The sequence below is a fragment of the Phyllobates terribilis genome, unplaced genomic scaffold (assembly GCF_046119375.1).
Source record: "Phyllobates terribilis strain yellow unplaced genomic scaffold, ASM4611937v1 Scaffold_2__4_contigs__length_985480577, whole genome shotgun sequence".
In the NCBI taxonomy this organism is placed as follows: Eukaryota; Metazoa; Chordata; class Amphibia; order Anura; family Dendrobatidae; genus Phyllobates; species Phyllobates terribilis.
In genome coordinates, this window is record NW_027362762.1 from 183087058 (window position 1) to 183101202 (window position 14145).

The window sequence follows — 14145 nt, forward strand, 5'->3', positions numbered from 1 at the left end:
ACATTAAAAAATTGTGTCTTTATTTCAATTAAAGGACTTTATTCTGGGTGTTTGTGTTTTTTTTAATTACTTTACTAGAAATTCATGGCGGTCATGTCTAATATTGGCGTGACCCCATGAATTTCGGGCTTAGGGCCAGCTGATAATGCCAAGCTGGCCCTAACCCCTTTATTACCCAGTGAGCCACCGCACCAGGGCCCTGGATGAGTTGGGTACAGCGCCAGAAGATGGCGCTTCTATGAACGCGCCATTTTCCGGGGTGGCTGCGGACTGCAATTTGCAGCGGGGGGGGGGCCCAGAAAGCTTGGGCCTCCCTGCGCTGCAGATTCCAGCCCCCAGCTGCCTAGTTGTACCTGGCTGGACACAAAAATAGGGCGAAGCCCCACGTCTTTTTTTTTTTAATTATTTCATGAAATAATTAAAAAAAAAAGGGCTTCCCTATATTGTTGTGTCCGGCCAGGTACAAATAGGCAGCTGGTGGTTGGGGGCAGCCCGTTCCTGCCTGCTGTACCTGGCTGGACACAAAAATATGGCGAAGCCCACGTCAACATTTTTGGGAAAAATTAATTACAAAATTAATAATAATTTAGGGACTGCATCTTTATTAACCCCTCAATTGTCATTTAGTGTTAAAATAAAGGATTTTTTAAAAAGAAAATTGGCGTGGGATCCACCATCATTATAGTCTCTAGCGGAGGTTAAGCAGACGGCTGGGGCAGATGTTTGAAGTCTGGGAAGGGGGTAATACCCACGGAGCTTCCCAGGCTACTAATATCAGCCCCCAGCTGAATACCTAGCCTTTACTAGCTATTAGAATGGGGGACCCCCCCAAAAAATGACGTGGGGTTCCCCCTATTTTAATATGTTTATGAGTGACAGTTTTCCTGCTATATACCTGCATGTCATAAGAATTTAAATTAAAAAAAGGACCATGTTAAATTCAAATCTGTTTTTTTTTAATTTTTACCGGTGTTTGGTATGCGTTGGAAAAGGGGTAGTCTTATACGGTGAATATATCCTAAACTCTATATTTTAACAGGAAAGTAGGGGGGTCGTCTTATACGCCGGAATATACGGTATATGGATTATTGTGCTTTTTCTGTGCTTTCAGTTCTGGGGCAATTTAGGGGACTGATTTCTATAAACATGTTTAATGACAATCAGAGGGATTTCAGGCCGTTTATCTTTAGCAAATGATCCTACTATACTAAGATTTCATTGACAGACCGATAAATACTATAGATATATACACTGTAGATGCCATAGATAAATATTGTAGATAGATGCTATAAATAGATAAATATTGTAGATAAATACTGTAAATAGATATGCAAATGGCCTCTTGAGAGAAAAAGAGGACTTGAACTCTATAGCGCCACCTATTGGAAGCAGCAATCCTACAAGTCACAATCAACCCTTTAACGAGTCGTGCAATATGACTTAGGATAAAAGCCAAAACAGAATCTCAATTTGCAGACACGGTGTTTCAGGCTGTTGGCCCTCGTCAGTGCAAAGTATGAGAACTGATTTGGCTAGATGAGAGGCTCTGGACTGAGGTCTAAGGCTTTTGTACTAAGTCCTATTGCACGACTCGTTAAAGGTTTCATTGTGACTTGTAGGATTGCTGCTTCCAATAGGTGGCGCTATAGAGTTCAAGTCCTTTTTTTCTCTCAAGAGGCTATTTGCATATTAAATTTCCCAGAGGAGCATTGCACGGCGAATAAGCCTCCTTACCTTGACGTGCCAGCGCTGGTGTGTCACTCTCCATAAGGAGAAACGTTACCCTATAAATAGATAAATATTTTAGATAGATACTATAAATAAATAGATAAATATTTTAGATAGATACTATAAATAAATTGATACATGTTGTAGATAGATACTATAAATAGATAAATATTGTAGATAGATACTATAAATAGATAAATATTGTAGATAGATACTATAAATAGATAAATATTGTAGATAGATACTATAAATAGATACATGTTGTAGATAGATACTATAAATAGATACATGTTGTAGATAGATACTATAAATAGATAAATATTGTAGATAGATACTATAAATAGATACATGTTGTAGATAGATACTATAAATAGATAAATATTTTAGATAGATACTATAAATAGATAAATATTTTAGATAGATACTATAAATAGATATATGTTGTAGATAGATACTATAAATAGATACATGTTGTAGATAAATACTATAAATAAATAGATAAATATTGTAGATAGATACTATAAATAGATAAATATTTTAGATAGATACTATAAATAGATACATGTTGTAGATAGATACTATAAATAGATAAATATTTTAGATAGATACTATAAATAGATAAATATTGTAGATAGATGCTATAAATAGATACATGTTGTAGATAGATACTATAAATAGATAAATATTGTAGATAGATACTATAAATAGATACATGTTGTAGATAGATACTATAAAAAGATAAATATTTTAGATAGATACTATAAATAGATAAATATTTTAGATAGATACTATAAATAGATACATGTTGTAGATAAATACTATAAATAGATAAATATTGTAGATAGATACTATAAATAGATACATATTGTAGATAGATACTATAAATAGATATATGTTGTAGATAGATACTATAAATAGATAAATATTTTAGATAGATACTATAAATAGATAAATATTTTAGATAGATACTATAAATAGATATATGTTGTAGATAAATACTATAAATAAATAGATAAATATTGTAGATAGATACTATAAATAGATAAATATTGTAGATAGATACTATAAATAGATATATGTTGTAGATAGATACTATAAATAGATAAATATTGTAGATAGATACTATAAATAGATACATGTTGTAGATAGATACTATAAATAGATAAATATTGTAGATAGATACTATAAATAGATACATGTTGTAGATAGATACTATAAATAGATAAATATTTTAGATAGATACTTTAAATAGATAAATATTGTAGATAGATACTATAAATAGATACATGTTGTAGATAGATACTATAAATAGATAAATATTTTAGATAGATACTATAAATAGATAAATATTTTAGATAGATACTATAAATAGATAAATATTGTAGATAGATACTATAAATAGATACATGTTGTAGATAGATACTATAAATAGATAAATATTTTAGATAGATACTATAAATAGATAAATATTTTAGATAGATACTATAAATAGATATATGTTGTAGATAAATACTATAAATAAATAGATAAATATTGTAGATAGATACTATAAATAGATAAATATTGTAGATAGATACTATAAATAGATATATGTTGTAGATAGATACTATAAATAGATAAATATTTTAGATAGATACTATAAATAGATATATGTTGTAGATAAATACTATAAATAAATAGATAAATATTGTAGATAGATACTATAAATAGATAAATATTGTAGATAGATACTATAAATAGATAAATATTTTAGATAGATACTATAAATAGATAAATATTGTAGATAGATACTATAAATAGATACATGTTGTAGATAGATACTATAAATAGATAAATATTGTAGATAGATACTATAAATAGATACATGTTGTAGATAGATACTATAAATAGATAAATATTTTAGATAGATACTATAAATAGATAAATATTTTAGATAGATACTATAAATAGATACATGTTGTAGATAGATACTATAAATAGATAAATATTGTAGATAGATACTATAAATAGATACATGTTGTAGATAGATACTATAAATAGATAAATATTTTAGATAGATACTATAAATAGATAAATATTTTAGATAGATACTATAAATAGATATATGTTGTAGATAAATACTATAAATAAATAGATAAATATTGTAGATAGATACTATAAATAGATAAATATTGTAGATAGATACTATAAATAGATATATGTTGTAGATAGATACTATAAATAGATAAATATTGTAGATAGATACTATAAATAGATAAATATTGTAGATAGATACTATAAATAGATAAATATTGTAGATAGATACTATAAATAGATATATGTTGTAGATAGATACTATAAATAGATATATGTTGTAGATAGATACTATAAATAGATAAATATTGTAGATAGATACTATAAATAGATAAATATTTTAGATAGATACTATAAATAGATAAATATTGTAGATAGATACTATAAATAGATATATGTTGTAGATAGATACTATAAATAGATAAATATTGTAGATAGATACTATAAATAGATACATGTTGTAGATAGATACTATAAATAGATAAATATTTTAGATAGATACTATAAATAGATAAATATTGTAGATAGATACTATAAATAGATACATGTTGTAGATAGATACTATAAATAGATAAATATTTTAGATAGATACTATAAATAGATAAATATTTTAGATAGATACTATAAATAGATAAATATTGTAGATAGATACTATAAATAGATACATGTTGTAGATAGATACTATAAATAGATAAATATTTTAGATAGATACTATAAATAGATAAATATTTTAGATAGATACTATAAATAGATATATGTTGTAGATAAATACTATAAATAAATAGATAAATATTGTAGATAGATACTATAAATAGATAAATATTGTAGATAGATACTATAAATAGATATATGTTGTAGATAGATACTATAAATAGATAAATATTTTAGATAGATACTATAAATAGATATATGTTGTAGATAAATACTATAAATAAATAGATAAATATTGTAGATAGATACTATAAATAGATAAATATTGTAGATAGATACTATAAATAGATACATGTTGTAGATAGATACTATAAATAGATAAATATTGTAGATAGATACTATAAATAGATACATGTTGTAGATAGATACTATAAATAGATAAATATTTTAGATAGATACTATAAATAGATAAATATTGTAGATAGATACTATAAATAGATACATGTTGTAGATAGATACTATAAATAGATAAATATTGTAGATAGATACTATAAATAGATACATGTTGTAGATAGATACTATAAATAGATAAATATTTTAGATAGATACTATAAATAGATAAATATTTTAGATAGATACTATAAATAGATACATGTTGTAGATAGATACTATAAATAGATAAATATTGTAGATAGATACTATAAATAGATACATGTTGTAGATAGATACTATAAATAGATAAATATTTTAGATAGATACTATAAATAGATAAATATTTTAGATAGATACTATAAATAGATATATGTTGTAGATAAATACTATAAATAAATAGATAAATATTGTAGATAGATACTATAAATAGATAAATATTGTAGATAGATACTATAAATAGATATATGTTGTAGATAGATACTATAAATAGATAAATATTGTAGATAGATACTATAAATAGATAAATATTGTAGATAGATACTATAAATAGATAAATATTGTAGATAGATACTATAAATAGATATATGTTGTAGATAGATACTATAAATAGATATATGTTGTAGATAGATACTATAAATAGATAAATATTGTAGATAGATACTATAAACAGATAAATATTGTAGATAGATACTATAAATAGATAAATATTTTAGATAGATACTATAAATAGATAAATATTTTAGATAGATACTATAAATAGATAAATATTTTAGATAGATACTATAAATAGATACATGTTGTAGATAGATACTATAAATAGATAAATATTTTAGATAGATACTATAAATAGATAAATATTTTAGATAGATACTATAAATAGATACATGTTGTAGATAGATACTATAAATAGATAAATATTGTAGATAGATACTATAAATAGATACATGTTGTAGATAGATACTATAAATAGATAAATATTTTAGATAGATACTATAAATAGATAAATATTTTAGATAGATACTATAAATAGATATATGTTGTAGATAAATACTATAAATAAATAGATAAATATTGTAGATAGATACTATAAATAGATAAATATTGTAGATAGATACTATAAATAGATATATGTTGTAGATAGATACTATAAATAGATAAATATTGTAGATAGATACTATAAATAGATAAATATTGTAGATAGATACTATAAATAGATAAATATTGTAGATAGATACTATAAATAGATATATGTTGTAGATAGATACTATAAATAGATATATGTTGTAGATAGATACTATAAATAGATAAATATTGTAGATAGATACTATAAATAGATAAATATTGTAGATAGATACTATAAATAGATAAATATTTTAGATAGATACTATAAATAGATAAATATTGTAGATAGATACTATAAATAGATATATGTTGTAGATAGATACTATAAATAGATAAATATTGTAGATAGATACTATAAATAGATACATGTTGTAGATAGATACTATAAATAGATAAATATTGTAGATAGATACTATAAATAGATACATGTTGTAGATAGATACTATAAATAGATAAATATTTTAGATAGATACTATAAATAGATAAATATTGTAGATAGATACTATAAATAGATACATGTTGTAGATAGATACTATAAATAGATAAATATTTTAGATAGATACTATAAATAGATAAATATTTTAGATAGATACTATAAATAGATAAATATTGTAGATAGATACTATAAATAGATACATGTTGTAGATAGATACTATAAATAGATAAATATTTTAGATAGATACTATAAATAGATAAATATTTTAGATAGATACTATAAATAGATATATGTTGTAGATAAATACTATAAATAAATAGATAAATATTGTAGATAGATACTATAAATAGATAAATATTGTAGATAGATACTATAAATAGATATATGTTGTAGATAGATACTATAAATAGATAAATATTTTAGATAGATACTATAAATAGATATATGTTGTAGATAAATACTATAAATAAATAGATAAATATTGTAGATAGATACTATAAATAGATAAATATTGTAGATAGATACTATAAATAGATACATGTTGTAGATAGATACTATAAATAGATAAATATTGTAGATAGATACTATAAATAGATACATGTTGTAGATAGATACTATAAATAGATAAATATTTTAGATAGATACTATAAATAGATAAATATTGTAGATAGATACTATAAATAGATACATGTTGTAGATAGATACTATAAATAGATAAATATTTTAGATAGATACTATAAATAGATAAATATTTTAGATAGATACTATAAATAGATACATGTTGTAGATAGATACTATAAATAGATAAATATTGTAGATAGATACTATAAATAGATAAATATTTTAGATAGATACTATAAATAGATATATGTTGTAGATAAATACTATAAATAAATAGATAAATATTGTAGATAGATACTATAAATAGATAAATATTGTAGATAGATACTATAAATAGATATATGTTGTAGATAGATACTATAAATAGATAAATATTGTAGATAGATACTATAAATAGATAAATATTGTAGATAGATACTATAAATAGATAAATATTGTAGATAGATACTATAAATAGATATATGTTGTAGATAGATACTATAAATAGATATATGTTGTAGATAGATACTATAAATAGATAAATATTGTAGATAGATACTATAAATAGATAAATATTGTAGATAGATACTATAAATAGATAAATATTTTAGATAGATACTATAAATAGATAAATATTTTAGATAGATACTATAAATAGATACATGTTGTAGATAGATACTATAAATAGATAAATATTGTAGATAGATACTATAAATAGATAAATATTTTAGATAGATACTATAAATAGATAAATATTTTAGATAGATACTATAAATAGATACATGTTGTAGATAGATACTATAAATAGATAAATATTTTAGATAGATACTATAAATAGATAAATATTTTAGATAGATACTATAAATAGATACATGTTGTAGATAGATACTATAAATAGATAAATATTGTAGATAGATACTATAAATAGATAAATATTGTAGATAGATACTATAAATAGATAAATATTTTAAATAGATACTATAAATAGATAAATATTTTAGATAGATACTATAAATAGATAAATATTTTAGATAGATACTATAAATAGATACATGTTGTAGATAGATACTATAAATAGATAAATATTTTAGATAGATACTATAAATAGATACATGTTGTAGATAGATACTATAAATAGATAAATATTGTGGATAGATACTATAAATAGATAAATATTTTAGATAGATACTATAAATAGATAAATATTTTAGATAGATACTATAAATAGATACATGTTGTAGATAGATACTATAAATAGATAAATATTGTAGATAGATACTATAAATAGATAAATATTGTAGATAGATACTATAAATAGATAAATATTTTAAATAGATACTATAAATAGATAAATATTTTAGATAGATACTATAAATAGATAAATATTTTAGATAGATACTATAAATAGATACATGTTGTAGATAGATACTATAAATAGATAAATATTTTAGATAGATACTATAAATAGATACATGTTGTAGATAGATACTATAAATAGATAAATATTGTAGATAAATACTATAAATAGATAAATATTTTAGATAGATACTATAAATAGATAAATATTGTAGATAGATACTATAAATAGATAAATATTGTAGATAGATACTATAAATAGATAAATATTTTAGATAGATACTATAAATAGATAAATATTTTAGACAGATACTATAAATAGATACATGTTGTAGATAGATACTATAAATAGATAAATATTGTAGATAGATACTATAAATAGATACATGTAGATAGGTAGTATAGATTCTGTAGATACAGCAGTTAGATAGACGTGTGCACATCTGTAGTATGTGTAGTACAATGACACCACTGGTATAGTGAGTATAATTATTTTTTTCTTAATTTGCCAGCCTCTTGGGATCCTTCACTTATGCTATATATATCCACATGGTAATCATGCAGCAATGACAAGGGAAAATGATTCATTAAAGAGAAGGCTGAGATAACATTTAGGTCTATCACAATGAAACGTATCATTGATTTTATATATTGGCTAGAGCAGGGGCGGACATACCATTGTTGCAACCTGTGTAGCCGCACAGGGGCCCAAGATGTAAGGGGGCCCCTACTACCTCCAATGCAGGTGGAATTGTGCATAATGATGAGCTAATGAGCTAGAAAGGGCCCATATATTGTCCTCGTCCAGAGACCGTCTTCTGTCTGGGTCCGCTCCTAGGATACAGTAGTAAGGAAATAGCACTCATGCTGAGGAAGCTCCATTTCTAAATACTACTTGTATTAAAAGGCTATTCCCTTCTTAGATATACAGTATATGGTATATCCTAGGGTTATGTAGTAATACATGCAATATCATATATCTCATGAGTCCTGAATAATTCCCCCCACATTATAGACGCACTCACATCAGAAACCTATGTGTAATAATAATGTATATACAGTGCTGGCCAAAAGTATTGGCACCCCTGGCAGTTAAGTTTCTTGTTGGAAAGCTAAGTGTATTTTGTGTTGTTACAGTGGTGGCCAAAAGTATTGGCACCCCTGCAATTCTGTCAGATAATACTCAGTTTCTTCCTGAAAATGATTGCAATCACAAATTCTTTGGTATTATTATCTTCATTTAATTTGCTTGCAAGGAATAAACACAAAAGAGAATGAAGCAAAAATCAAATCATTGATCATTTCACACAAAACTCCAAAAAAGAGCCAGACAAAGGTATTGGCACCCTCAGCCTAATACTTGGTTGCACAACCTTTAGCCAAAATAACTGCGAACAACCGCTTCCGGTAACCATCAATGAGTTTCTTACAATGCTCTGCTGGCAAACTGCTCCAGGTCCCTGATATTTGAAGGGTGCCTTCTCCAAACTGCCATTTTGTGTTCTCTCCACAGGTGTTCTATGGGATTCAGGTCTGGACTCATTGCTGGCCACCTTAGAAGTCTCCAGTGCTTTCTCTAAAACTATTTTATAGTGCTTTTGGAAGTGTGTTTTGGGTCATTGTCCTACTGGAAGACCCATGACCACTGAAGGAGACCCAGCTTTCTCACACTGGGCCCTACATTATGCTGCAAAATTTGTTGGTAGTCTTCAGACTTCATAATGCCATGCACACGGTCAAGCAGTCCAGTGCCAGAGGCAGCAAAGCAACCCCAAAACGTCAGGGAACCTCCGCCATGTTTGACTGTAGGGACCATGTTCTTTTCTTTGAATGCCTCTTTTTTTTCCTGTATACTCTATGTTGATGCTTTTTCCCAAAAAGCTCTACTTTTGTCTCATCTGACCAGAGAACATTCTCCCAAAACGTTTTAGGCTTTCTCAGGTAAGTTTTGGCAAACTCCAGCCTGGCTTTTTTATGTCTCTGGGTAAGAAGTGGGGTCTTCCTGGGTATCCTACCATACAGTCCCTTTTCAATCAGACGCCGACGGATAGTACGGGTTGACACTGTTGTACCCTCGGACTGCAGGGAAGCTTGAACTTATTTGGATGTTAGTCGAGTTTCTTTATCCACCAACCGCACAATCTTGCGTTGAAATCTCTCGTCAATTTTTCTTTTCCGTCCACATCTAGGGAGGTTAGCCACAGTGCCATGGGCTTTAAACTTCTTGATGACACTGTGCACGGAAGACACAGGAACATTCAGGTCTTTGGAGATGGACTTGTAGCCTTGAGATTGCTCATGCTTCCTCACAATTTGGTTTCTCAAGACCTCAGACAGTTCTTTGGTCTTCTTTCTTTTCTCCATGCTCAATGTGGTACACACAAGGACACAGGACAGAGGTTGAGTCAACTTTAATCCATGTTAACTGCCTGCAAGTGTGATTTAGTTATTGCCAACACCTGTTAGGTGCCACAGGTAAGTTAGAGGTGCTGTTAATTACATGAATTAGAGAAGCATCACATGATTTTTCAAAGGGTGCCAATACTTTTGTCCACCCCCTTTTTTAGGTTTGGTGTGGAATTATATCCAATTTGGCTTTAGGACAATTCTTTTTGTGTTTTTTTCATTGAAGACAAATTAAATGAAGAGAATAATACCAAAGAATTTGTGATTGCAATCATTTTCAGGAAGAAACTGAGTATTATCTGACAGAATTGCAGGGGTGCCAATACTTTTGGCCAGCACTGTAGGTATGCTAATATAATATGGTTAACAAATGGCAAACACATGTAGAGTTTCTTAAAATATTAGAGATTATAAGAAATGAAGTTTCTGAATAATTCAGTGAATGATTTTATGATCAGTAAATGGAACCTGTCATGTTGAAAATAGTATCTGATCTGCAGACGGGATGTTATAGAGCAGGAGGAGCTGATCAGATTGATTGACATTTTTGTGGGAGAAGTATCTGTAAAACTTGCAATTTATTCAATGAAATCCCTGCTGTGTGCATGTATAAGAGTCCAGTGGGCGGATTCTACTCAGTGAAATAGCACGTATATGTTTTGAAGACCAGTTTTCAGTAAAATCAATGTTGACTCTATGGATGGAGGCTTCATCAGCAATTCTGTTACAAGTGATAGCTACAGCAGCGCAGCATGCAGCTACATATCTACTGTCAAAATATCAGAAATTCTGCTGATCCCCAACACCTTAAGGCTACAGTAACATCCATGCTCACAATTCCAGGTCTAGTGAAGGCATTATTCACCCAAGAACACAACAGTCTAGGAATATTGGGGGTCTATGGAGATAGGTGATCCCTCAAAAGCCCTGGGCAACTGAGTGCAACCATGTATTACATCTATGGTATACTGCCCCCATTATGTCTAATCTAGTATTACAGAAAATTATCTGCATGTGGAAGTGAGAGCAGCTATGATTAGCTGGTTAATGGGGTTCTAGCAATCAGATCACAGATGGTCGGCTCACCAAAAGTAAGCCTGCACATAAGATGCTTTTCAGGCTGCTGTATGCTTTTATTTAGTTCAGATCTCTCATCTCATAACAGATAGTGAAGTGACTGCTATGTATCTTGTTTTACCAACTTGGTGCTAATGCTACTTCATTATTTTTTTACTGATTCTTTACTTTTTAGCTTTGCAGTGGCTGATGATGCCTACCAGTCTTTGCGGGATCGTGACAGGGACCAATGTATCCTAATAACCGGGGAGAGCGGCGCTGGAAAAACTGGTAAATCTTCTTAAATGGTTGCCTTTCTTTATTAAACGGGTTGTCCTCTACTGGACAACCCCAGCTTAACCAATTCTGGACCCAAATTAAAATAAAACCAGTGGATACTCACCTCCTGCAGTGGTGCTATTCCAGCAATGTCGGTGTCACTGTTCCCAGAAAATGCAGAAAATGTCATGTCTTGTCATGTCACGTGCTGGCTGCAGCTAATCAGCGGCCTTTCTTTGGCTGCAGATCATTAATATGCCTTTAGGGAGGACATCAGCTTTGACAAAATAGTAAAGGCTGCTGCTGATGAGGGGCTGTTCAGGGGTTACAGCCAGCACATGACACAAGAAATCACGTTACTCAATGGGAACAATGGCGCCAACATGCAGGAGGTGAGTATATGCTGTTTTTCATTTTAATTCAGGTCCTGAATTGAGTTTAAGCTGGGGTATCCAGGAGTGGGCAACCCCTTCAACATAATGTGAATATTGGGGTTTCGTTTAAAAGTGGATGATAAAAAAGAAAAGTAAAGGCTGCGATTGACTTTTGCTAATCAAATCAGTCAAGATGTCACTTTCTAAAGTATTGTATTAAGAGAAAATCCTAAATTGTCTCTGCCGCTCCAACACATTTTGATGAAATTAATAGTAAAAGCCAATATAAGATCATTTATCTTTATCAGAGAAATATTCTTTTCTCTCCACTTATAAGCCACCTCGTCTCCTGCCCCCCACCTCATAAAGTCACCATTCACTCTGAAAACCAGTTAAAATCGTTCTGGCTAATGACTTGAGAGACTGTCAGCTCACTGAGGTATAAGATTACACCTGCATATTAAAGGGAATCTGTCAGCATGGAATGACTGTTCAAACCAAGCACAGGCGTTCAGTGCACCATTGACGTGGCAAAACATTTAAATGGAACCTGTCACCAGAAATAACGCTATTAACCTGCAGATATGCGGTTATTCTGCAAATTAATAGTGTTATCATGCTGCTCGGCGCCTGCACGCAGCCAAATGCAGCGGGGAGAAAATTAACTTTATTCTCCCCGCCAGCATTTGGTTTTAATCACGGGGGCGGCGCTGGCACGGGTTCAGTCACCGCTCTGAGAATACAGAGCAGCCGCTGTAACCGCGCCCCCGGCCCTGACTGACAGCTGGCTGCAATGCAGAACCAGTGTCAGTCAGGGTTGGGGGTGACTAAACCAGCTCCGGCGCCTCCCCCGTGACTAAAACCGAATGCTGGTAGGGAGAATAAAGTACATTTTCTCCCCACTGCATTTGGCTGCGTGCCGGGCAGCATAATAACGCTATTAATAGCGTTATTTCTGGTGACGGGTTCCCTTTAAGTGCACCTTTCCACCTTCTTGTTTTCTCTCTATCTCCACCCCGCTCTTCTCTAGCTCTAAAAAGCCAGAAATGTCAATCAAAAAAGGGCAGATATAGATGGAAAATAAGTAGGTGGGAAGATGCACTTAAATGTTTGGCCCTGCTAAGGGTGCACCGAAAGCCTGTCCTTCTTTGAACAGTCATTCTGCGCTGACAAATTCTTTTTAAGATATAGAGCAGAGAGAGAAGCAAAGAAACACACACAGCACTTTTGTTTCTTTCTAGTAAGTGTTTTATCACACCAGTTCCAGGATTCATAACTACATTGCTGTATAATGTCATCCATGCTGCTGTTGCTCCTGAACATGTAGTACATGGAGACAGAAGAGCAGGAATCCCTCGTGTCTATGGGTGCTGTGTTAGTGAGATATCATTGCAGCTAGTAACCACACACTAGCTCAGACCTATAAACTAGACATCGAGCTTGTAAAAGGGGAAAACTGCTAAAAATGCAGGATACTAGTCATATAATAGCCAGATATAGTGTTATTCCTCATGTACACATATATGACAACTTGTTCTGAAAAGTCTCCTGAACTGACAGGTATGCTTTAAGAAAGAAGAGGAAGATTCTTTACAATTTCTTAAAGCAATCTTCAGTAAAGAGGAAAACTCT

The 14145-nt window shown here is 29.6% G+C and overlaps 1 protein-coding gene across 2 annotated transcripts in view; it reads left to right on the forward strand.

Annotated features, from left to right (window-relative positions):
- MYO1A (myosin IA) overlaps positions 1-14145 on the forward strand; it is a 106775-nt gene that overhangs the window by 30107 nt on the left and 62523 nt on the right. For both annotated transcript variants that reach the window (XM_073663351.1, XM_073663352.1), the window contains exon 4: positions 12057-12151. In XM_073663351.1, coding sequence (XP_073519452.1) covers positions 12057-12151 — 95 coding nt within the window. The remainder of the gene's footprint in view (positions 1-12056; positions 12152-14145) is intronic.